Source organism: Scatophagus argus, chromosome 10 (genome assembly GCF_020382885.2).
Source record: "Scatophagus argus isolate fScaArg1 chromosome 10, fScaArg1.pri, whole genome shotgun sequence".
Lineage (NCBI taxonomy): Eukaryota > Metazoa > Chordata > Actinopteri > Scatophagidae > Scatophagus > Scatophagus argus.
Window position 1 is genome coordinate 4,259,780 of NC_058502.1, and position 27,126 is coordinate 4,286,905.

General features: G+C 43.1%; 1 protein-coding gene across 1 annotated transcript; it reads right to left on the reverse strand.

Moving 5' to 3' along the window:
- Positions 1-1,382: 1,382 nt before the first annotated feature.
- Positions 1,383-25,285, reverse strand: LOC124066368 (sprouty-related, EVH1 domain-containing protein 2-like). The gene is made up of 6 exons (XM_046402712.1): positions 24,672-25,285; positions 11,596-11,779; positions 11,339-11,507; positions 10,761-10,825; positions 5,389-5,547; positions 1,383-5,159 (listed from the first exon to the last, which is right to left on the reverse strand). The coding sequence occupies exons 1-6, from the start codon at positions 24,695-24,697 to the stop codon at positions 4,371-4,373; spliced, it is 1,392 nt and encodes a 463-aa protein (XP_046258668.1). The 5' UTR covers positions 24,698-25,285; the 3' UTR covers positions 1,383-4,370.
- Positions 25,286-27,126: the final 1,841 nt, after the last annotated feature.

Genomic DNA, 27,126 nt, shown 5'->3' on the forward strand with positions numbered 1-27,126 from the left:
TAAAAGCAATTTTCACATCTTCCCTTCTCACACAGGGATTGTGTGTTAAGACCAGAACCGTGAGAACAGCTACCAACTGGACCTTGTGCCGAGATCGTTTTCTGAATTATTGAAAGAGTTGAAGAGAATATAATCTCTGTGTTTCAGATAAAAACTCTCTCATGCATCAGTTCATGCATCAGTGATGTGACACAGGAACCACTCTTCACTATCAGTACGTAAACTTTTGATGGTTGAGTACATTTCACCAATAAAACATTTACTTGTGAGTCTTAATTTGTGGTCTTTTTACAAGGGTATTGCTCAGATAAACATCATTAGTTTTAAAGTTGTTTTTTTGTTGTTGTTGTTGCACAAAGCCTTATCAGCTAAGCCATTTTCCACGGGGTGGGAGTAGAGGGATGTTTCTCTCAGTAGTCCTCCACAGTTTATCTCAGGTGCAGGGTTTGAACTCAGTCAAGCGATGCTTAAACAATTATCTGGCTCCTTGTAATCTTTCCCTCTGCAACATCTCAGCGCAGTGTGGGTTTGTGAGGCAATTTAGACCCAGCAGAGAAACACAACAGGCTGAAATGTTGCAAAAGTAAGGCTCACGGGGTGCAAGCTAAATCTGAGCGGTAAGGAGGAAAACATCAAAATCCTGCCTATCTCTGGACATGGGAACACAGCACTGGTGCAGGACAAGCCATTCATTCCTGTAAACTTCTCTGGAAAGCTTTGTGCACCCAGAGAGGGGCCACACTGACCCCATTACACGAGCAGATATCTTAAATGTTTGCACATGTGGACTGTGATGCTGTTTGCAGCCGTTGAGCTGCTTAGCAGGCCCCCAAAAGCCCTCAGGGACCTTCTTTTTCTTCTCTTTTCTCCCTCCTCCTCCTTCCTTCTCTCGTGCTCCATCATTATCGCCCACATGCTTTTCCAGAGACATCCTGAGTGAAACAGCTCGATGTCCTCGATGGCTATCACATGTTCCTGCTGAGGAGGGCGGCAGCAGGGGAAAGACATCTTGAAGAGAATGAAACAGGGTGTTGTAGACTGAGGTTATTTTCTTTCTGCTTCCTTTTATTAAATACTTTACAGAGTTTTGTGCATCACCCTGTGGGAGTTTTAAAAGCATAGGAAACTCATGAGGTCTTTGGCGACATCCTTTCTCCCGAGGAGCTCTACAAGTTCTCTATTTGTTTTACAAACCTGTTTAGGGGCTTCATATATGTGTTTAATGAGTTGAAATTTTATTTTGGTGCCAAAAAGGGAGGATGTACGTGAAAGAAAAGCTGCGGTTTGTTTCAGAAAGAAAAGGCCTTTTCGTTTTGCAGTAGGTATTTATGGGGAAGTACCTTCGATCTGAGAGTAAAATTAAGCAGCAGACTCACGTGTGGTTTCACTGTTTTCTCTCATTTTATTGGAGGCGGAAGGTAAGACACACATTTCACTTTAGTTTTCTCACAGACCTGGCCACCCTTCAGTATCTACAAAGTACTTCCTGTTCCTTCTCGAAAGCAAGAGCTACATCCATCGTACATGTTAGAAACAGTTATTTAAAAAAAAAAAAATAGAAATAAAAATGTACAACATACACTTGATATATATATATAATATAATTTTTGCTCTTTTTTTTACAGAGGTAAAAATACTAAGCGTAAAAAATGGGTCTAATTCATTACAGGGAGTCTTTCTTTAAATTTTTCAATTTAAATACACAATGAGATAAAGAGGATGCGTTCAGGCACTTGTAAATGGCTCTGACATGTGAGACCACACTCAAACACCAGATGATACGGAGAAAAAAAAAGATTTAACGTCGACACTCACACACAAACACCAAGGACGTAGGTACTGGTACACAGGACAGGATGTATGAAACAGACACAAGCGGGGAAGGAAAAAGGACATCCTCAGGCATTCTGCATTTCAACTACAGTAAGTGACATTTCCTTGGCAAAACAATCAGGGATGGATGTTTGTTTCCAGGACTTCAGCTGCTTTTCAGACTTGCGTTATTTTCCAATGGGACCCCACTGATGTCCTGCTTTTTTATTTTTTAAATGTAATATTTCTTCTGTAAGTTTCAAAGCTTATTGTTTTCCCAGTCACATCCCCAACTCTGCCACCAGCCAGGCTTTGACGAAGCATAAAGCACCCAAGCAGCTGTAAGTTTAGTGTTGTGCTGTCAGTGTGACGATGTGATTGGCTGGCTGGAGTGTCACTCGAACAGCAGGCGACACAGGCAGGTAGGGACAGCGTTTGGACATCGACACACCACACGATGACCCTGAATAACCCGACTTTAACCGTTTTGTTCTTAATTCAGTTGAGCTGACGTCCCTCTCTGTGGGCATGACGATGTGCTGGCATGGAGGGGGAAAAATACTGCATGACAGAATAGCAATAGAAATTGACTCCAATTTACAAAACAAAAAAACAAAACAATTGAAGAAAAGAAAAAAAACATTTCTAACCAGTGGAGATTCCAGGAAGTCACTGTGTCCGGCCAAGAAATACTCTGGCCTGTAAAACCACAACTTGTTTTTACATTTCAGCTTTTGTACGGATTAAACACACAACATATGACATGTGAGTGAGCTTCAGAGGTGCTGGTAGGTGCCAGGCCAGATCTGCCCGTCAGCAAGGGAAGCTAACTGCCTTCTGGCTTAGCTTTAAATTCAACACACGGACTCGACAGTGGTTAACGATCTTCTCATCCAACTCTTAGCAAGAATGTGTTTCCCAAAATGTCAGATTAGAATCTTTTTACAGCTCAAAAATGACATGTAGGCTTATTTTCTATAAATAAGTGAGAAATAAGACTCAGTACATTGCAGTAGTGACATTGTGCAAGTCAAGAAATCATCCAGGTTTTCTTGCAGAAAAAAGAAAAGGTTTTATACTAATTTTCACTACTTTTAATACCTATATCTGCTTTTAAAACATACATCGTAAAATTATTTTGAAGACAGTTTATAACCAATTTCGATTTTGCTCTTGCACGTATGTGACTGCTGGGGGTGGGTGGGACTGATTGTACATCGCAAGCAAACTGGAGTCCTTAAGTTAACAGACTTGACGAGAATCTTTTTAAGAGTTAATTGTATTACAAAAATAGTTAAAACTAAGTTTCAAAGAGCATGTGGTGAGGCTGACTGCTGCGAGCTGTAGCCACGCTCACGCTTTTTGTTAGACATCTTCAAAGGGACAGCGGTGACGTCTGCAGCGACACTCCACATTTTAAGGCATAACGGGCACCAACGTTAACGGTATCCTCTGATTGATTTTTCAGTTCTTGACTTTACTTGAGGTTCTGTGGAGAAATGAGGAAATCAGAGCCTTAAATTCTCACATCGCTTCGAGCGCATGTAAAATAAAATCAACTCAAAAAAAAAAAAAAAAAACACTGACTGGATTTCTTAGACTGGATGGGCTCCTGGTTCAGGCAAAAGTTTAGGCACTGTTTGAAATAAGGTGAAAGGAGCACGGAGACGGATGTTAAGAGTATTATAGCATGACTTGAAGCACCGTCTCGTCGAGTGAGCGAATCACAACCCAGCACCCTTTTGCTGGTTGATCAATTCAGTGAGAAAATAAATAGGATTAAAAACATGAATCTTTGGGATATTAGAAGAAGATTAAGATGAGTACCACGTTTGTTTCAGTGAACAGAGAAGATGTCAGTGGTGGAAAGCTATGTAGACTATATACATGAGCTTTACTATACGCTGCAGTACAGACAACAAAAAGGCTTCGGTGCACACTGTAAGCACGCACATATGCCATCCGCGCACACACACACGCACACACACACACACACAAGCACACGCACGCAAAGAGGTGTAGTGTCTGATTTCTCTTGTAGCTGGAGTCGAGCTGAGCAGGCCTGATATTGGAATAGAATATAAACAAAATGGCCACGCGTACATGAAAGGAGAGGAAAAAAAATAGAACAAAGAAACAATTCAAGTTCTTTGACGCCGAGTCAGTGTACAAAGTATAAAGTACCTGCATATGTGATACATGACATATAGGTCAGCTATAAAAAAAAAAGGCCCCCTGAAAAAGAGTGCTCTCTCACTAGAAACAGAGCTTGAAATGGCCACGTGGAGAGCTGAGAGAACTGTCTGCCATAAGGGGGAGCTTATCTTCCCAGGCCGTTCAGAAAATGCACCAACTGTTTGTTTTTTGTTGTTTTTTTTTTTTTTTGGCTTATTTCAGTGTCTGGAATTTGTAGAGAAACCAGAAAAACCAAGGCAAGAGAGCGAGCAGCCATGACCACTTGTCCCCTCTGTGTATTTCCCCATCCTTCCCTTTCCCTGTGCTTGCGTTGGGTTTAGGTTTGTGTTGTTTCCTCTGAGAGGCTTCCAGACGTTTCCTGCTTAGTTCTGGGCCTTGTGTCGGCCCCCGCAGCAGCCGCACCTGAGCCCCGCCCGGTGGCAAGCGTGGAGAGGCGGGTAGAGGCAGAGGCACGGCGCCACCAGAGACAAGCCAAGCAGAGCTAACCAGCGTGAGCCAAGTCGGCTTCCCCCGCTGCCCTCGCCTCCGTCACAGGAGCAGGGGTCTGAGTAGTCCCCCTCAGGGTCTGACATGCAGTGGTAGAGCATGGTGTCTGCCAACCACATGCAGCTGACCCGCCGGATGCACGCCCGCACAGGGTCCGGCGCATCCTGGCACCGGCCTCTCCGGTTGTTGGAGATGTAAAAGGCCTCGCCGCAGTGCTCGCACTGAGCGCGCTCTGCCCCGTCCTCCTTCTGCCGCTTCCCACCATTGCTGGACGGTGAGGAGCTTGGGAGGAAGGAGCGGGGCTGGGAGGAGACCACAGAGGAGAGGCCTTGCCGATACGAGCCACCGTGGCCCTTACTGACCAAGGGTCCGAGGGCGGGGTCAGAGTCTGAGGGTGAAAGGGCCGGCGCCAGCGGATAGGTGTAGTCGTGCTTCTGCGCCTCCGTCTTGTCAAAGTGGACGTAGGGCTCAGAGTCCTCCATTTGGATGAATTTGTCACGCACAGTGGCGTGACGGTAGTCCTCGTAGCCTGTGTGCCAGGAACGGTCCGGCTGACGCCCAAGATGCCTCTCCATTGTTCGCTCCCAGCTGCGCTCCCGAGGGTTGATCCGGACGATTTCCTCGTCCTCCTTGAAGGTGACATGACGAGGAAGGCGTGACAACGGCTGTAGAGGAAGACAGAACCAGACTTTAACACTGCTGGTAGTAATAAAATCTCGCCATCAAAATCTGATGGTTCAAGTGAGCAATGACACTTATTTTTTCAAAACATCAATTATGACAACTGCTTCAGAAAAATGCTTTCATCAGAACTTTAAGCGGCATCTCGGGAGCACCCGGTCCTCGACTCTCTTGGCATCTCTGTCTGATATGATTAGGGGTTCATTGTCTCACCTGGTCCAAGAAGTAGTGGTCTGAGAACCGGTAGGGGTCGTGGAGTTCGTGGCGATGTCCCGGCATGTACTTGTGTCTCTGCGGAAGGGGCGAGGACTCGAACGGCTGCAGAGAGCTCTCCAGTTTCTGGGAGGAGTTGGATGAGCTGTCTGTGGTGTTCTGAGGGGACAAACAAACACAGGATGCAGGCTGAAAGCTGCTGTCTGATTGGACACACCAAACAAATAGTTAGCAGGCGAGGACACAATGATTGGACAAACAACAACAGGAAGCATCGGCGCAGCTCTGATTGGGAAAACAGGAAGTTTTTCTGAGCCACTGGATCAGTGTGTGTGAGGCTAAATTTTATATATGACATCTTCAGTCACAGGGAAAACACTGTATTGTTATTGTCAAAACTAAAATTAAAATTAGGGTTGGGTTTAAAATGAACTTGTACAGGTGTAGAAAACATGTTGCCTGTGATGATCTTATTTACAACATTTCTGGTTAATGAAGGTTTCAGTGGGGACACGAGACACAAATGATGTCAATGCATTTGGAAAGGGCTGGTAGTCAAATCAGCTGCGCAGTTATTGTTTATTAGATTTGCATATGATCTGTGACGGACTTCATCCGAACCAACGACAGCAGTTAGTTTATCCTCATTGACAGGAATATTAGAAACACCTCAGCATGTCACAACAGGAGTCCACAGCAACAGAAACTACAGTGCGGCTTCAAATCAGCTCTTTTTAGAAGTGCAAGATGACCTCTTCAAGTGACTTATTTTGTATTTTATAAAGACATAAAAACAGAAGAAAAGACATTGGAGAAGCTGGAACAAGAGAATAACTTATGTGAAATATAAAAATATGAACATAAGGGTCAATTCCACTAATTTATTTCAGCACTAAAACAAACAACCATGAAGTAAAAGGCACCCACACCTGTTAAATATACAGACAACACCGTTTTGAAAAGGTTACAGATGAATTTTTCATGAATGAGATAAAGACGGTGACACAACTTCATATTACAAAGCCAGCATTATGCACACACAGTTTCCCCAGTGTCAGCTTTTTTTCTCCTCCTCCTCCTCCTCCTCCTCCTGACTCTCCCACCAACAACCTGTCCTCTTTCCCTCAATCTCACTCTTTACACAATCCACCTTTCCTTCTCTCTTTTCCACCACTCTGTGTGTGCTCGTTGCGAGTGTGTGTGTTGAACAGTATCCTGTCCCCTTTCCGCTAAAGGCTGTCAGGGCTCCACTCCAACTCAAACCTTGGCCAGACACTCGACAGTCGGGCTGCTGCCGTGTAGCGCTCAGACAGATTTCAGACAGGCACGCTGGGGGCAGGACTCAGTGGGGTGTCATAATGCACCAGCTGATGGACAGGCTGCAGGGACTCCTGTATTTATGATATGTTTGACCCAGTGAAAACGGTGTTGGTGTTTTTGTGCGAAAGGAAGATGTGAGGCTCAGAGGAAGCTGATTTAGGAAGACTAGGAAGACTATCTTAACCCTCACTTGTTATTCATGCTTTCATATCATGCCATGACCCCTGTGAGTCAATCATCTCTGCAAATTTTAAAACCGTCAATCATCATTTCAGTCAGATCGACGCCACCCTGATCTCCAGTCCCCATCAGATTCAGCAGCCATGGGTCCTTCTACCAACCTCCAATCCAATGCATCACCACACTCTCTCTGGACTGAACTGGGTTTAACTTTTAGAAGCTTTGAAGCTGGTGCTGTTGGACTTTAAGCATATAAGGGGAGTAAGTGAGTATAAGGTCTTTATGAACTCAACAGCTTACTCTATAGAACAAAACCAAAACGTGATGTTTCAAAATTGCTCAGCATTTGTTTAATTTTGCTTTGGGTTTCGCATGGCAAATGACCAGAAGTCAACAGAGGCGTATAAACTTGTATCAAAGGTCAATAAGCTCGTCCGCCAAAGAAAAGTTTGGCCACGGCTGAATTTTACATGGTCATCTCTGCCAGCAGCTCACAGCAGCTGATGTGATTGCATTCCACGTTAAAAAAAAACAAAACAATTCCACCTGACAAGCACAAAATAGACGAGGAGTTTTGAGGAGATTCCAGCTATTCAGATGTTCCCAGTTCTCTTTACTGGAAAGGCAAAAAGAAAGAAATGCCTCAGAGAGCCTTTGCTGTAGCTCAGCTGGTGGAGCATGTTGGTGGTTCAAACACCAGTAGACAAGATGAAGTGTCCTTGAGCAAGACACTGAACCCCAGTTTGCTCGCAATGTACAGTATGCCTATGATGAAACAAGACTCCACAGCCATGCTAGCAGCTCTGTGGGGCTGTTCTTAGGAACAGAGCTTTGAGCTAAATGCTAAAACTAGCATGGCAACAGCACCTTTTAGGCCTTTCAGTGACATTTACAGGTATCTTGTCATACCTATTGGTCATATTGGATTCAAGGATTCAAGGAACTTTATTGTCATACCAGCTCACATTCACATGTTTATGGTACGAAATTAGGACTCAGCTCCCGGGAGCAGTAAGTAAGCAGTAAGACTATAAAAATATAAAAATATGAAAACATAAAGTACGAATAGAATATAAGCTAAACAGAAAATAGAATATAAAAGAATATAAAACTAGACATTTAAATAAGCTAAACCTTAAATAAGAAGCTGGTTTTAACATACAGCAGCATAAGTATGCGTGTGCAAGTGTGTACAAGTATGAGGTAGTCCAGAAAGTAGTCCTTAATATTGCACTTGTGACATTATAACCTGATGACAGAGCTAAATGAAAAGCTAAGGGATAACAATACATACTGTGGGGGTACTGGGGGACCTAAATGCGTGTACCAAATTTCAGGGCAATCAATTTGAGCCATTTCATCCAAAGCTACAAATGTGAAGCTCATGGTGGTTCCACAGGAAAAGTCAGGCAAATATGTAAGTCAAAAGTTAATTATCTGGAGACCTTTAATGTCTACATGAAATCCCAAGGCATTCCATGCAACTAGAAACTTCAGACTGGACCAAAGCGGTGGCAGAACTAACAGACTTTGGACAGAAAGCATTTGCCAAAGGAATGAAACTATGCCCTGAAAATGGCTGCATCCATCTTTTGGAACAGTGGAAATGATCAGGATTCAACACCTTTGGCACTTGTTGTCCAACCACCGTCAGATAACATATCACTCTGGCAATCCTTTCTCAGATTTTATGAACCCCCCCCTCATCAAAATCTGGCACTCCAACAACGCTAAAATCAATGCCATGAATTATCTGCAGAAGTTATATGACCCAGATCTGGTGTGTGTCTGTCTGTCAGTCTGTCTGCTGAATGTATCCCTATTATATTCTGCTCCCCACATGGATACTGCCATGCTGAGAATTTCCCCCAGCTTTCTTACAAAGCCCTCAGAGCAGCCAGCCAAAAATAACATGACATGCTGCCTCTGCTCAGGGCCCCGCCCCCCTGGAGAAGACATTACGGGGGGGGGGGGCTGATACAGTTTAAAACCAGTCTGACTCTGGCCTCTACGGCTGCAACTAATTCAAAACACAGACCAGAATTTCTGCTGCAAGCTCAAACTGCACAAGAGGACAGAGAGATGGAGAGGAGTTGAGGGGGGAAGTTTATATTTCAGGACATCCTCCCTCTATATACTCGGGCCCAAGGCTGGACAGAGGGCATTTCAAGTTATTTTCTGACACAAAACATGTCCGGACTCAAAGCTTGGAAGGATTCATCCTTCAACAGGCCCATGTCGCTCTCCTGGGATGAGCCCAGAATTGCTCCAATAGCTTGCACTCCCCCTGTTGTGAATGAGCCAAAATAGAGACAGAGAGAGGAGACGTGCAGAAGAGAGGGACAGAGGAAGGGTTGGGTTAAGTTTAGGTTTGGCGAACGAGGAATAATTTCGGGAAGTATGTCCATCCTAGCTCTCCTCTGCTCTGCCGCCCCCACCGCCATCCTCCCCCGTCCCCCTAAAGGCTGTAAATCTGCTGCAGCATTTCCCCCTGTCCACGACTGCCTGCCTCGCAAACTGTGCCGCCACCGCTAACTTTAGGAAAGGTCATTAGCGCAGCCGAAGCAAGCAGTACTGAAACCAACAATGTATCCAATATGTTAATTTCATTTACAAGACAATTGTCTTGTAATTCCTTCCTTCCGTGTATTGACATTGTATTGTTTGGTCATTTGAAGATCTCATATGCTTTGCATTCTTTTTTGGGCCTGCAAATGCATGGGTGAAAGTTTGTTTTCTTCTCAGTCCTCTGTGGAGGATTGTGGACTATGGCCATCAGATCATCAGGAAGGCAGAAACGCAGAGACAAAGCAGTGAGCTGCAGTTCTTCTTCCATCCTTCCACTTAAAAATAAGAACACTTTGTATTGAATTCAGTACTTTGAAGGAAGGCTAAATAAGACATATGGAGGCTATCTCACTATTTGTTTTACTATGAGTTTCTACAGAGTTTTGACTGAAATAAAAGTGAGCAGTTAAGCCTAATTTTGTGTTTACATGTTACATGTTTACATTTTTAAATTTCTTGCATTTGTAGCACTGAAACGTCTACTTTCCTCAAAACCTGATGCTCCATTTCAGGGATCGCTCCACCCTCTGACAGCGCTCGCAGCCTCCCATCCACCCCTCCTAATGTGTTTGTATGTGTCTCTGCGGTGGCTGTACACTCCCAGCAGAGAACCTATTAGTCTTGGCCCTAACAGACAGCTTGAGTCAAAGATGAACCACGAGGCACTTCCTCTCGTAAATCACCGGCCCTGCACTAAGCTGGGAAACAGCTGCTAGCCGCTAGTTTGGTGGCGACTCTCTTTTTCAACTGGGAGGGTGGGTGAGGGGGGTCACCAGGAGAGAGCGAGGTGGTGGGATACAGGAAGTGACCTTGTGACCCTGCCTGCTGCTCCTGGTGTCATGTTACAAAGTAGGGGGAGGGGGTCCTTCATGCTAACTTAAGGTAGAGAGGCCCTGACACACACACACACACACACACACACACATGCGCTTCAGGTCCTATGGCGTGTATACCAGACAGGTATGAGATCCTAATTCCTGAGTTGAAATGCTTCCTACTGGAAGGAAGAAAGTGTTAGGAGGTGTTTGCAGAAGACTACTTTGGGTTTTTGCTTTAGTGCTACTACTGGAAGCACTTTTTCAGTGACTAAGAGGGTGTTTAGATGCAGACTGCGGGTGTTGACCAAGTAGCCTAATGGTAAAAATTGCACAACATTTTGTAGACTGAGAGAAGATTCAGAGCCTGTACAGGGTCAGTTTGACACAATGGACACTTCCTTCATGCGCATATTTTGGACCCTTCAGTCTGAATTTGTCTTTTCCTTTTTGACTTGGACAGTACATGAATGAAGGAAACATGCTTACAGTAAAGACGTCGTCATCACCCATCTCGCCCTCATTCTGGAGTGCTGTAGAGGATGTGGTGGAGCCTACCGAGAAGGAAACAGGAGACACTTTACTAGACGATGGATTCATGAAGGTTGTGAGATAATGAACCCTGGGGCTTTGTGAGCAAAGCAACAGGAGCCAAGGAGGTATTACAGTGAACATCTGGGTGTCGTATCAGTCATCACTCAGATCAAATAAACCCCACTGAGTTTAAAGCTGAAATCATCATTTCATCCATCTATGAATTCTGCCTTCAAATAATTTTCAGTGAAACTGGTGATGAGACTGTTTCATTTCAAACACTTAAGATTTTTGGTTTACATGAGTGAGCGTGCAGATAAAACACCAGATTATGTTGAAGATCAAGCATATTTTGCAAGGAGTATATTCAAACATGTTCCTCACCCTTAAAACAGTTAAATATTAACACAAATATTAACAGTTATAATATTTAACACAACAAGACTTGTTTAAAGGTCAGCTACATCTGGTTTTATGGGACTCCAGGCGATAGCGTGACAATGTAAGTTTTTAGTCACTGCGGCACAGCGTACCTTCAGCCAGGTCCTCAATGGCTTTCCGTACCCCTCTGTCGAAAGCTCTGGCGTCAGCTGGACTCTGGAAGGAGAGGCCACACCTCCTGTCCTCCACCTTCCAGTGGTGAAACGTGGGCGTTGCTATGGTGTACACAAGGTCCTTCCTCAGTGGACAATCCAGGATCACCTGTTTTTCCGACACACACCGTCCATATTATCCCCATCTCATCCGGAAGTGAACTTTGATGTGCTTTTGTTGCAGGTGTGTGTTTTACCTGTTTGTCCCGCAGCCGTTCACCACGGATGAGGAACTGGGAGGCCGGCACGGGTGCCAGCTCTGGTGGCATCAAGCGGCACACTCCAACCCGGCTCAGAGCTCCCCCATCCTGGGCTAGCCAGCCGCCGCTCGAGTCGTCCCGCGTCATCACCACCGCTTTCACACGCACGATGTAGCTGTCACTGCACAGGGAGATCAGGGGAGAGAAGGATAACTGAAATCTGTGTGTTTCTGAATTCGTGAGGTTTCAATAGTTTCAGTCGTTTAAGATGACCGATATTAGCACTTGATGCACTGATAGTCTTAAAGATGTGTGTTTAGTTATCAAATTCAACAGACATTCATTTCATTTGAACTCTTTCTGTGCTCTTTATATGGACAAAGAAATGGTTCTGGAGATAGAACAACTAGATTAGATTAACATTTATTGTCATTACACATGTACAAGTACAATGCAACGTAACGCAATCAATCCACCACGTCTGAGAGCAGTGACTCACATGAACGCATCACAACTTTTTCGGGAGCAGAGGAATAAACGTCTGAAACTCTTCACAGAAAAATGAGATCTTTTCAGTGGACCCTTTCTGTGTCTGTGGTCAGAGAGTAACCTCATTACAACAACCAGTTAACCAGTGTGAAATGAAGGCGTGATACATTTCTCTGCACTTTGTCAAAGTTTCTGTTTCAACAATTCCCTCTTAATCAGCGAGTATGATTCTTACTTAACTACCATATCTGAAATGCCACCGGCTGATTTTCCTGTATATTTGTTTTTGCCAAACCTGATTATGTATCTCATTTCCATGTAACTGTACTTGAAAATACTTTGCATCACCTACACACCTCACGTCAAGTTTGTGAGTGAAACGCGAGCAAACGCGTCAGCTGATAATGAAAGCATTAAGAAGAGAACAGGAGGTTTCAATCAACATTCAGGAGCAGACAATTCAGCGAACATTTCTTGTTGCATGTTAACGCCAACACCTAAAGCTTGCACTTCATCATTTGCATAATCAGCTGGTTAAATAAACTGACAATGTGACTGAAAAACATTCTGATTTTGTTACAGTAAAGTTCAATTTGACTTGTATAAGGTAAGACATCAACTGCAGAGAAACAACCACTTCCTCCTACAGTAAAACCGCAGAAAACATACAGATATTTATAGTTACAAGATAGCATCAATATAAGCTTCTTGGTATTAATACAAAGTATTTGCAAATACGCTTAGAATAGATGTGTAAAATCCACAGGAACAAACAAACAGACAACGGAACAATAAACAGGCACAAAGAAAGGTAAAAGCTTTTACTTTGAAAAGAGCCCTCAAAGAACCTGCCAGATCGGAAGTATTTAAGTCTCTGAACAAGTATTTTCCATGCAGTACAAAACTAACCAACAGATATTCTTTTTCGGGCAGTGACTACCATTTCATCTTGGCTTCAAAATTCACCATCCTGTGAACTCAAACTCGTCTTAATTTTTCTGACCAGAGACTGAGAGTGTGTTAATGCCACAGCAGTTTATTATAGAGATGCATTCACACAGTGGCAGAATGTTTGAGGGCGTCTCAAGTCACGACTTTGCCTGGTCCTCGCTGTGCTGAGGTGGGAGGTGTTGCACCAGGACAAGTCAGCTCGAAAACACACACACACACAATGTAGTTAATATATGCAGCTGATGTTATGCCATCATCTATTGATTAAACTGATCACGAGACAAGATAAACCACATTCTGCATGGCTTGCCACCTTGGTTAAATATTTTTCCGTGTAACCCTGCAATTATTTGTAAAAGCGTCCAGTGGCCTGGTACAGAATAATGTAATAAATATCTAGTTGTGATGTTCCCGGTTCAGTTCCTGCTAGACAACTTTGCTGAATGCCATTGCTCAATGTCTCATTCTCACTCTGCCTCCATTTCCCGTCTTATATCCCTGCTGTCACTACACAATAAAAACAAAATGTCTAAATAATAACTTAAGAAAATACCCTATAAAGATGTTAACTTTCTCTACCTCAAATTATCAGATAAACTATCGACAGAAAACATAAACAATAAGCAATTCATCTCACTATTTGTCATTAATTTCCAGGATTTCCTAAATTAACCTACAGGTTATTCAAAGACAATGCCAAAGGATTCCTGGTTTGCCCTCTTTAATCTATTTTATATTTTCATAAAAAATAATATTTGCATTTTTGAGTCTGGTTGACACTTCTTACTATATTCAGACTTTTATAAACTGATTATTATGATTTAAATCAATAAATAAATTGATAAAAGAATAAATGGACAACATATTAACTGGCGACTAAAGTTATCATTAGTTGCAGTCAGAACTGTAAGTGACTCTACATGACACAATAATCAACTAATTCAGAGTAATCTTATGCCAACTACACACTAGTAAGTTTGTGCACATGTAGCAGACGGCCCGGCGGCCTGGAGCCCTGATCAGACACACGTCATGGAAGCAGACAGATAATTCAGCTACAGTTTAGTCTATATGGCAGCACAACACAATACACGACAGAAACTCCCTCTGCAGTCAACAGAGTCGTCAGCGCTCCAACATGAGACAATAAAACGGAGGCTGAATGGCCAAATACGAGACATTCTCAAGCATTAGCATGACAGCCACCACCCTCACGGGGACACAATGAACATGGTCACAATCCACATGAATGATCTGACAATAACAGGATGTACCTCTGTGTACACCGTTGATGCAGCACCACTGTGTGTGTGTGTGTGTGTGTGTGTGTGTGTGTGTGTGTGTGTAGGCAGGAGAGGGATGAAGAGAAAATGTGAAACAGAAAGAGAGGCAGAGTGGGAGTGAATGAGAGAGGTGTTGTTGTTATATAATTAGCTTACAGACAGTCCCAGGGATTGGATGTACACATACACACTCTCTCTCACTCACACACACACACACACACACACACAGGCAAAACTGGTTTACCAGCTCCCACCCACACACATTCATAAAACGGAATGAATGACAGACTGATTGACAGCAGACAAACAGTTCACACAGAGAAGCAACTACAAATTCAACCCCACGCTTTCATGTAAACACGCACACGCACACATAACATACACACACACGCGTCATCAAATTAGAATTTTCCGATCAGATAGTACAGGTTTCTTGTGTTGGGGCATTAAAGACGTACTTGCCAAAATCTAACTTTAGTGACTGTTTTGAAATTGTAATTTATGAATTTGATTGAGACATTTGAATATTGACCTACAAGAGTAAAATTATGAGTGGCAGACTGGAGCTTTCTGGTTCAGTGTGTTAGCACATGTTATTTAATTCATCCCATCAGACCACAATGGGCTGGGTTCATTCGGATTCTGCTAAACCACATGGGAAACTTGAATGGCTGCAAAGGAAATGATACAATTCAAAATAGCAATCTCTTTGCAGCCCACTTCTATTAGTTCATGATCTCGTCAGGGTAGCAAAATAGCTTAGCTAACGGTGGCTAGGTAGTGGCTATAATGTCTGTATTGAATATGAAAAGTTAGCTAGGCTTAATCTACAAGTTCTTTACAATAATTTAGTAACATTTCTTTGGTATCAACTTTTTTTAAAAATTAGACAAACAGTTGAAATCATTGGTTAGAAAGCTAATGGGTAGCTTCCTGGATCACACTCCATTGTGCTGTTTTTCTAGTTTCACATCACTTGAAAAGTCTTTGCATAACAGACGCAACTTATTAATTAATTAAAGTGATTTAAGGAGTAGTTTGAAAAGTTAATGAACTGACTGAGGATAAATGCTGGCAGCAGTTGAAACGATCTTGTTTGCCTCGTTCACTGTAGCGTTTGGATGATATTAGTCCAAGTTAGATTTGCTAACCACTTAGCTTTATCTGACAACAAATACTGTAATGGGACACCAGTAAACAGAAGATGTTTTCCTGTTGGAAGTTACAGCTTGTAGGTTTTGTGCCGGTAAATATACAATGTTTTGCACAGAGAAATGACAAATCAGTGACGTCGGAGCAGCTCTGACACTGAAAAATATTTTGAGTGAAACTGCTGCTTTTATATCAAAGCACCACAGCGGTTTAACATGACTCAAAAAACGTGTGCAACACATTCACATACGGAACCACACATCCAGTGCGTCCCCACACAGAAATAACACCACAATTCTGTACTATATAAGCACATGTGCTTTAAGATACACGACACCGGCTATCAGCTCTCTGAGATGAACTTGTCACATTTTGGGCTGTCTTGTGACCTGTGTACAGAGCCCCGTCTGCTGACAGGCCCTATAATCTGTGGTTGGAACACACAGACAGCCACAACCAGCAGCAATGCGCTACTTTAATACACTTGGGAGTGACCACACATTCTGGCACAAATACACACAGACAGACACACACTCACATACATTTGGGAACTGTGAATCTAATTCTGTCCACACGAATGCGGCACGAGGTAGAGACGCTGAAAAAAGACTGTGACACCCGCTTTAAGAAAAGGTGGCAGAAATACACTATTTATACTCACATATTGCTGTGGAATTCACATTCACCATTTTTAACTATACACACACTTTCCCCAAACATTACGGTTGCCTAATATTTGACCAAAAAAGTTTGCTCCAGGCGACGTTCAATAACCTGGTACTTAGACTGTGCCGTGTTTAAGGGCTGAAAGCAGCTTTCAAAGTCTCTTTTAGGTGTGATGACGATATGAAGTTTTGAGTCAAATGTGCAGCGATGACTCACTTCAGAGGAAGGATCGGCTGGAAGTCACCACTTTGCTGATAAGGACAGAGCAGGTAATTCACGTATCACATCGTTTTCTAAGTTAATAGTGCAGGCATCAGGTCAAAGGTTCAGGGTGTGTCTTTTGCCCGGACTTCTGGGGAAATACACTGCACTGTAGTTGCCACACAAACTTTAGGCCTAACCTGTCAATATACCACAATATACCATTGCCCGTCGGTGGACAGTTACTCGTGAAGGTTTTTCATGTGTCTTTACGACACATATTTGATTTACTGCCAGCTGACTTCCTCCCACCATGACTCACAAGCTCCTCCAGCTATTGTAGACACCATTAAACATAATACTATAAAGTTTGAGTACAGTAAGTAACCAAACTTAACAGCGTCAACATGCAAACAGTTTCACTGACCACACTGCAGCCATTAGCTTCTCTTCAGCTTCAGTTTGCAGGTGCCCTACCTCCCTGTTCACAGCCACTTCTACACTCTTTCTGGGGGAATGATTCATGTGTGTTACTCTGGGTACAATTTACTACAATTACTTATGCATCATACGCTAGTTAAATCTCTATTAACACATTTTGGCCACTAGGAAAGCAAAAAAACATCCAGCAGACACAAAGAACATTAGCATTCATTTCGAGTCGTGTCTGAAGCCACTTGGTGAACAAAGGTCCACTCTCCTTTTCAGCTTTGTTGTCACTCACTCTGTCACTCAGACTTGCAAACTGGTCTTCCCCGTTTCTGCATTTTATACAGTTGTTGCATTCTTAAGCATACATCCTGGTCCACAACTTGAAAACAAGTTTGTATCATAATGAGGAAATGAGCTTGGGGGTGGAGTTCACATCTGTGGGTTCTCTGCAAGGCCACATTAGGGAACCGTCAATGAACTCTTAAATTCCACTTGTTTACTTCATTTGCCTGTGAGCCATGTCAGCCTTCACATTGTGTTCATATTACTATCAAGACACCACAAAATTATAGCAAAGACAAATAACTTGAAATAGACACTTTTAGAGGACACGTTATTGTGAGGGCTACTCAGTGAGCCAGACCCTGCAAATACCTGACAGGGTCTGTGTGTAATAACATTGCAATGAAACAGTAAAGGGGCTGGGAAGAAGTCTGGTTATCAGGTCTGGAATCCAGCTCATGTGTGACAGAGGGCAGACCAGCCATGTGTGATAAGGGCGGCTATACTTCCTCTGATAACGAATGACTGGCCGCGCCTCTGCCCGATCAACAGAACCACACACACACACACACACACACCCCTGACCTGCATAGGGTCCGCCTGTCATCGCGGAGCTCCACACATGCAGCACTTCCACGGTCTGCTGCTATCAGGAAGTGACCAAAAGGTGCTTCACAATCAGGATTATTTCATTATTTATTCGTAATGCACTGAATGTCAACAGTCCTTGTATCTTTTACTGCCTTCATAATTCATGAAATAAATTAATATAAATAAAATGTTTCATTTATCTCATCTCCTGCAGAAAAGTTCCAGTACTTGTCACAGACAGCACAGCTCAGAAGAACGTAAACAAAAACGCATCTATCTGAGGCTGAGAATACAGTTTCCTGACGTAGTGTATGTACTGTATACATAATAATGACTTGTTAATCCAGATTCATTACAGTCAGTGCTGGAACTGCAGTTCTATGTGGGTTTCATACTGGTATTTCATTGTATTTCTGATTTACATGGGGTGCTAGGAAGGGAGAAAGAGTTACAGCTGATCAAATGTGCTGGTGTAAACTTTTACTGGCATAAAAAGCTGGATTTTATTATATTTAACAGGAGAAAGTAAGGTTAATTCTAATAAGCTGTTAAGACTGTAAAAATAATTTTAAATTTATCTTGGCTTTCATATTTTCATTTCAACCTGAGGATGTAAAGGAGAAACAGACAGGGATTGGATGAAGTGAGCTCATTCACAAGTATTGACGCTGGAGGCTCCTGAGGGGACGTTTGATCGGCTTTCTGTCAATCAGCTGTAGTTACATGGAAAACTCACATGAACAAGACTCACACTGCTGGTGTGAGTGAGTGTGTCAATTGACATGACTGAGAGGTCACTAATATGTAGAGGAACACTAACGGATAACATCCCACACCCAACCCGCCAATCACAATGCGAGTTCAGAACTAGTCATGACTATTAATGTGAGTGGGAGCAAAACAGCGTAGCATGGGTGGAAACCATACTGAAAATAAGCCGATTGCTTCTAAACCTCTTTAAAAGTGAGTGAAAAGCCAATCAAGACACTCTATAATGCCTCACATCCTCTTACGCTGCTTAAGGCTTACTACTTTGGGTCGAATGTAAGCAATGAGGGGTTTTTCTCATTTCTACTGATTTCTGGATCTGTGATCAGCATCTGTCAAAGTGTCAACTTTGGTGTGTTTGATCAGGTAGCCTTCGTTTACATGAACTGTTACATGCCAAAGGTTTATCTTGCAATTGGGCAGTCTGTGTTCCACCTCCAGGGCACCGCAAAATTATTTGTATAACGAACACCAGGAGGCCTGTTCTCTTAGGACTTCCCTAGTCTAAATATGCCAGCATATTTACCACCACACATGACAGGCTGCACCATTTCCAGGTGCTATCTGTGGTTAGTTTTAAATACCCTGTAGTTTTTATCTGTTTGAGTTGTATGAAAAGTTTTAATTTGACATTAACATAAAAACATCCCGTTTTCAAGAAACATCAATATGAAATGATTACTGTGAGTCTCTGCTTTTAAATTATAGATCAGAGTACTGTCCGAAAGTGGGGCAAGTTTTTCACAACTATAAATGCTTTTGCGGAGGTAAGATCTCACTAGATCTGCTGTGTAAGACTGACTAAACATATATCATGCCAGGTGAGGACTGACATGTACGTTGCAGTGATTGTACAGCAAAAACAGTCTCACATAGTGTAAGCCAAGTCATCAGACACAAAACCAGACTGAATGAACTTCTAAATGTGTCCCACAAAATGATCTCCTCGTAAGTGGAGAGAAACTGTTGGAAGATAAGCAAGATTATGAAAGCTATTGGCCTGTCTCATATCCTTTACGGCAGATCAGAAAGGATAATCAGCCAGAGCACACTGGTTACTGAAGACGCGAAGGTTCAAAGAGTTCATTCACTGAAGAGCTGGAAAGAATTTGAGTCTTCAACAACCAGTATGGTGGATTGTTGTATACTTGGTGTGACGAGGGAAAAACACCCTGAATGAAGTGAATGAAAACTTAAGCTATTATAATCTTGGTCATTCAGTCAGCTGATGAGCAGAGATTAGTTAAAAAAAAAAAAAAAACACAGGCAAACAATCCGGCTCCATTGTTTGGTCTCCAGATATAAACAGCTCAGGCCATTATATAAAGGCTCCGGATAGCAACCAGTGATGAGCAGCTCTGTAAAACACAGGAAATACTGTGAACAAGGATCTGTTCCACATGATGTGTCTGAGTGTGTGTTTGTGGGTGTGCATGTGTGTTTGTGTGGAGGGGAGTGCACAGAGAGAGAGAGAAAGAAAATGCAAAGGGTCCGCAAAGGAAGTCATTTGTGAACATGGTGTACGTGTTTATAATCTTTTTGTTTGTGTGTGTGTTATGCGTGCACTTGAACGTGGTGTACGTTACCAACATTATGGGTTATGCTAATTATCTTCAGATTATCTATGTCCACCCTAACAGACTTTTGCCGTAATTAAGAAAAGTTCTCTGCCTATTTTGTACTTTGCTTCAAATGTGTTTATTTGTGCAGACTGTCATGTTTTAGTTTTTTTATTGGTCTAGAACATAGTAAAAAAAAGTGCGCCTGAGCTGCTAAATAACTCTCTTTCCATACTGTCTTATGAACGTTACATTTGTGTACTCTTTTTATAGGACATGCAAATACTGTACACAGAAAACACCTGTTGGCTGGCCACAAATAGAATGTGACAACAGGAAATATTTCAGCAGTCTAAAACACAAACAGGAAATGTCAGGTTTCATGGTCAATCCCTCAGAATAATCACAGAGGAGACAGTCAGAAATGCCATTTTCTACACCACTAGCAGCCTCAGTAGACCAGAATGAAATGCAGTTCCAACACATGTTGCAGTTTAAGTCAAGGGCCAATCCTCCCTTTTCAAGTATAACAAAATGCCCTCTTGATAAATGATGAATGCAACACATCCCAGTCCTCTGGCTCGTTGTTGTATTGTGGGAAAAGTAGGGAATTATTCAGGCAAGATAAGAGACAGCGCTGGTTGAAAGAAAGTCTGTTTAACAGGAAAAGCATGGAGTAACAGTGTTGGGCGTATCTAAAGCTGGATTATTTCTTTAACAAAACACAATAGCTCTTCTACAATATCTGTCGCCTATCAACTATTATTCCGACAACTGATGGTGAACTTTTCCACTGTCCTGAAATTCCACACCTGTCACATTTATTATAGCCGCAATATCAAATGCTGCTAACATAGAAAAATATATGTGTGAGGAACAGAACAGTCCCGCGGAGGGAACATGCAGACCTGCTAACTCCTCACTGCTGTGTTTGCCAGCTGATGAGTGCTTTTTGTTCAGGGATGGATTATATTTCCTTGCTACGTTGACCTTAGCTGAATGTCACCGGGCATCTCCTGTCCAATACTGACTGTGCACATGCTGACCCTGCAGCAGCACACACCGAATCAATACATCCTTTGCTTGTATTGTGACTCCATGGGATGTGTGTGTACGTGTGCAAGAGAGATCTTGCACTTCTATAAAAAGGTAATAAATGTCCTCGGAAGGACAGGGCCAAGAGGCACATCCTCCAAATTGAGGACATGATGGCTACGGTTATGGTTTAGTTCAGGATATGTAGTCAACAAAAGGCCCTCACAAACAGAATGTATGTGTGCGTGCTTCTAATCACATCGCCTGCTGATAGCAAAAGTGACACAACAAACCTGATTGCTTCATTGAGCAGGTAAGGCACTCAAATGTGTGCGTGTGACTCACGCGTCAGCAGGGAAAAAAAGTCCACCGCTGCTAAACTGCAGCCATACAATTACTCCCTTCGGAAGTAAGAGAGATAGTGAAATATCTAACCTTCGACACAGCCAACATAATCAAAAGAAAGGCTACACTGCCGCATTTTCAGCATGACACAAAAGGTATAAAGGTGTGTCTTTTATCTCCTGACCCTGCCTTAATCCCATAATGGGCTTTTATTTCTGATAAGAAAACCACAATACACAATCTAGTAGATAACTGCACGTTGATTCAATTCCTTCCAGTAAAAAAAGACACTAAACATATTCGTATGAAGCAGCATAGGAATACCAAAAGGTTACAATCAATAACCTAACCTAATAATTTTACAGCAGCTAGCTCAGCATTTGGGGAGAACTTTAGTTGAAATTTGAATAAGAAAAAACTTAACCTAAACCAAGGGTGGTCAACCTTTTTTCCCTTGGAGAGCCAAAACTAAAGTGTGATAGTGGTGTCCAAATATCCTACACATTTGAAGGCCATTCTTTCCAAATAAAAAATAAAACAACATAAACAATGTTTCATACACTCATTTTTTTTTACATTTATTTGACTTTTTTTTCACCCAAAACATCTGGCTTACAGTAGGCCAACTCTGGGCTGGGGGCCACGCTGCAACTAAATGTAAACATTATGTCAAGTGGCCTTTTACATTAGGAAGTTACAGTAGGTCATCGATGTATTAAAACAAAACTGCATAAGAAGCCTTAAAATACTCTTCTGCAAAACAATAATAGGTTTCTAAATGTTAGCTAGCCTAGCTCAGTGACATGAGACAAACAGGCCAGTGACCGATGACGGTTTTAAATGCATTCATATATAGATAATAATACACTAGCTGGCCACACATCTGAAGCTGGTGGATGTTTAGAAGAGCCCACTCTGGATATTAGTCAGCCAATGAGAATCAAGAGACAAACTGACATCTGAGTGGGAATATTTCAAGAAAATTATTTAAAAAAATATAATGGAGGTATGACCACTGGGGTTCAGTGCATACATAAATACTTTTACAATACTCTTTTATAACTTTCTTTACTTCAATTTTCCTCTGTCTATGCAACTGGAATCAAGTACCTCACCCGAAATGGGACCATAATTTATAGATGAATATTGTGCTGTAAGAAAAGTTGAAACTATAGCAACTGAGACCACAAACTCATGAAAAATGTGTACTGTAGAAATAAATCAAGTGAGTAGCATACTGTTTTTTTCTCATAAGCTTATGTACAATTGTGACTTCTTTTGTGGAGCCAGTGGAGTCGCCCCCGGCAGGCCATTGCAAAAACAAAATCATGTTTAATGGCACTTCCTTGCTGAATCTTGAATGAATCGCGTAGGCCAGAAGTAATAAAGAAACACATCATGAAAATACCCAAAAAATACAGATTGGCTACAGAGGTGATAAAGTTTTATTTTATCACAGCAGGCCTGTCTGTCATTAGCTTACACAGCCTTGAAGTCCCGCGCCCTCTCAGACTTGGCGTGATGACGGTGACGTCACACTACGTACGACTTCAGTTCGCGAGATTTCCGTACGCAAAACCCAGAGAAGGTGGACGTTTGGATCCAGCCTCTGTGTAGTGAGAGGCGGCTAAGAATTCAGGGTTCACGCAGCCCGGAAGTGGAAGGGCAGCTAAGACTTCAGGGTTAACTCAACTGTTTATTTAGAGATATATCACCCAGAACAAGGCCTTAAAACGCAGCTTGTGTCAGGGAGGAACACGGGGAAAGTTTTACGCTTTCGTAAAACATGGTACCCTGTCCAAGTTAGCTCTAACACTAGTCTATTAGATGGTTTCAGCTAGCCCCAGTTTGCGCCTGTCGTCTATTAGCATTACATTATGCTTCAGTAGGCTTCGGCCCCATTTGTCCTGCTGGACGACAGGCATACACAGACCGTCACTGTAGGCCTCCTCTGGCTTTGTGGAGCCGACGGCCAGCAGGCATGAATGGGGACGCGCTGAAGGTTAGAGGGCTTTTATGAATGAGCCGGCGTCACGTCACCGCAGCGCAAACATCCCCTACGGTGCCCTTCGCCCTTCCACCCCCGTCGACAAAGATCTGCAAGGCAGGCATTCCTGCCGAGCACAGCCCCGTGTAGTCTGACATGAGACAGAGAAGTTGTACATGCAGGCTAATGGAGTTGTACGACGGCAAACTGGGAGCCAGTCATTTAAACAGCTCTGGCATGCCTGCTCATATGTCTGTACGTTTCCATTTAAGCCTTAAAGAGATTGATTTTGATTAATAAACTCTCCGTGTTTAAACTTGGTCTGTTCGTGCTGGTTCTGACAATAACGTTCACATGAGGGCTCGTAACCGCGCTGCCACCTGTCCAATATCTATGCACATTGAGCTTCAGTTCCATCTCGGTGAAGCTAATTTTAAGCTCCAAGCGCTTCCATATAGGCATATGGTACGAACAGGTCTGCGGGCCTACATTTGTACGGCTCTATAGCTGCATTTAGCTGCATTTCGCAAGACGCAACAGCACGACCCCGCTGTCTGTCAACCAAAAGCGGAGACACGCCGGCTTATGAGGCTCGACACGAAGAGAAACACACGCATATTTTTTTTCCAGGGCAAGTCGTCGTTTACAATCGGTATTTTTTATGAATGGAGCGTGGTAGGCTATGCAAATGAGGGCGATTGAGAAAGAGATGGCGGATGAGGCATATCGGATATCTCATATCCTGTGAGACTTCCCCCTTCGGTTGGAAGCAAACATACAGATGTGGCCAAATAACGAGGCGAAAATGCCTCCGTGAACGCCGTGGGCTTTTCTGTTTCTACTGCACAACGCACAAACAAGAGGTGCGTGAGCTCGCTGCTGTTTGTGTGTTTATAAAAGGTGTAACTTCGGGGCGTGTTTGAGTTTCTAAGTTACGCTGCAACAGGGCCTGCTCTCTCGCTTCAGATCCTTTCAGAAAATGTTTCCGATCCACCCACGCTTATTCCCCTCCTCCTCCTCCTACTCTTCTTTCTCTCTTGCCTTCTCGAGACTAGTCTACACCAAGGTGGGGGCCCTGAAAAAAACCCCTCTTCTACAGCACTGTCAATGCATTGCTTTACAACAGCATCAAGCACTAAAATCCCATCGGGTGATTAAAATTACACCATGCAACAAAGAAAAACCAAAAACCCTCAAAAGGCACACACGAAAGCCAGCGTTGTAAGGGGAGTTTTAGGCTGCACATTCCACCAAGTTGCCCTAATCATCTTCAACTTGTAGGCACTGGGAGAAGCGAAAAAAGACACGGACAGAGAAGGCTACAGTACTTACTCGTTTGGGTGTGTTTCTTCTATCATTTTCTCGTTTCACCTCAGGTAATGTACCACGGCGGTTGCATACTTTTCGCTCGTCATTCTTTCACCGCGGCTCCTCCGATTCTGTCTCCAATTCCGCATAAATCCCCCCTGCGCCTTTGTGCGAGTGTCGGCTCTTTGGATTGCCTTCTACTGGCTGTGCCTCCGTCTTCTTTTCCTCACTTTTCCCCTCTTCCCCCCCGGGAGCCACCCAGTTTCTCCTGGATCGCGAATGCCCCTGTCCTCTAACTTTAATACACCATCGCCTCCAGAGGGTAACGTATAGCCTATACAAACCGTTTAGTAGCCGAATCCAGCTCTTCTCTTCGCTCCCCCCCCTCCCCTTCCCAAACACACACACGCACGCACACACACACGGACACGCAAGCCACACACTCCGTTTTTAAGTCCTAAGGCGCATGTTTTCACCGACGACTCCGGTTCCAGTTGTGCGTAAAAAGCGCGTCGTCGCTGTTGTTACCGAGGGGTGGCCCCGCTAGAGCCCCATCTCTCTCTACTCCATGTTGGATTGCAGGCGGCCGAGTTGCTCCAACGACGCCGGGGGAGGGAGAGGGGGAGGAGGAGGAGGAGTGGGGGAGGGGGTGTGCAGGGCGGAAGCAGTGACGTCGGTCTGCATTTTGGTGGAGGGCCCACAATGCCTGTAGGGGCCCTTGTTAAATGACCCCCCCCCCACCACACACACACACACACACACACCTACCTCCCTTCACTTCTCTGATCCCTGATTTTAAATCCGGACATGTCACCTCTGTCCTCAAATAAAAATGCTATAAGTTCCTGTTATTCCATAGGAAATTAAAATACCACATTGAGGTGGTCACTGAAACGTCGACACTCAGCGTGTTAGACAGATTATTAATGATGTTACGAGGGTTTCACTAATGCATATCACAGAAAGTACGAGGGATAATACGCCGTTTAAGTCGTAAAACAGCACACCCAATAGATCATCACTTTGTTGAATAGTCGAACAAAAGTACAGACTTTAGTCTTCACAAACTCCAAATGCACATGTGATGAAATTTTAAAAAACGATTAAAGGGATTTGCTGGTTAATCTTGTTAACTTTTCACCACCATATCAGTGAGAGACTCTCAGGTAATCCATAGCGCCTTTGAGAAATAAACTATCCTGCGGATTTAGCCTTTTTAACACCTATTGATCTCCTAAAGTGTGGGGAAGTTAGATGATTAGTCACTTTTGTTTTCGGTGAGTGCTGCCAGATTTGTGTTCCTCGCCTTCAACAGTTGCCAGCATTGTTTCCAGGTTCATGCCCGGGCGAAAAATCAACACGACTCACCAGAAGTGTGGTCGAGTAGCTCCCTCAGCTGGCGATCCCTGCAGCCTGCAGCCTGCATGCTAAGAGTAAATGCCTGGAGTTGGAAAAAAAGCTAATTTTAAGCTCTTTTATCGTTATACTGCTATTTTCTTTTCAAATCATGCCATTTTTTTTGATACAAATAGTGCTTTTTTTGGTAGCCCCATAAAACATTTTCTTGACATATTCATTATAATGAGTAGCCCATATATGAGCGGCTTTTAATAAAGCTAATAAAGGTTATGTGCTGATGATACACATCAGACCTGACAGACGTTATAGTTGGGCACACTGTTGTTGGTAATGCATTCAACTAGAGGAAGATAAGGGAGATCGGGGAGAAGCTCAGCACAGTCAGGAGGAGGAACTGAGTAGAAAGGCTCACAGCAAGTCTTTCCTCACATCTGGAGTTTTAACTGGCATTTCTTACGATCAGAATACTTAGTAGTCACTTCTGGCCCCCACCTTCTGCTGCAGGTTGTTGTTTGTTCATTTGCGAGGAAGTAATTATTAGTAGAAACTGGTCCTGTGCGTTTTCACTGTTGTTTTGCTTGTATTTTATTGCGTGTGTGCTTTGTCCAGTTTACTGAGGTTACATAATGACAACCTCAGGTAGTTTTTTTAAACGTTGTCTGGCTCTGTTAGATGATCTGGATGCTATGGAGTACTGAGATTATGCCAAAACTTGGAACATTTAATATGATATGATCACTTGAACTGCACCTGCTGTTGGTGAAGTAACTTGAAATCCAAGATGTAATAATCTCACAATGCTTATAACAGTTTCACAGAGTCAGAGGTTTACGTTCTCAATCCATTTCAGTTATTAATTATGACACCTTCACCAGCCATCTGAGGTGTAGACTGCCACCATGTGGTTTAAATGTGATCGTTCAGACTGGAGGAAGGGAAACGTTTTCACACGCTGCCCACCTCACATTTCACGAGAACCTCCAGCTGTAAACAACCAGTTTATCATCATGCAGACAGTTTAACTTAATAAGAAAAGGCACATCTGTTTACTGGATTTCAAAACACCCAGATGTTCCTGGTTGGAGCTGTTTCCATGTTTTTGACTTGGAACTGATTTTGG

Bases quoted from the DNA above. Each gene is read 5' to 3' on its own strand.
- LOC124066368 (XM_046402712.1), bottom strand. From the start codon at position 24,697: ATGATAGAAGAAACACACCCAAACGA. The intron at 11,780-24,671 runs GTAAGTACTGTA...CTCCCTGTGCAG, and splicing joins GAAGAAACACACCCAAACGA to TGACAGCTACATCGTGCGTG. The intron at 10,826-11,338 runs GTACGCTGTGCC...CCTTCTCGGTAG, and splicing joins CATTGAGGACCTGGCTGAAG to GCTCCACCACATCCTCTACA.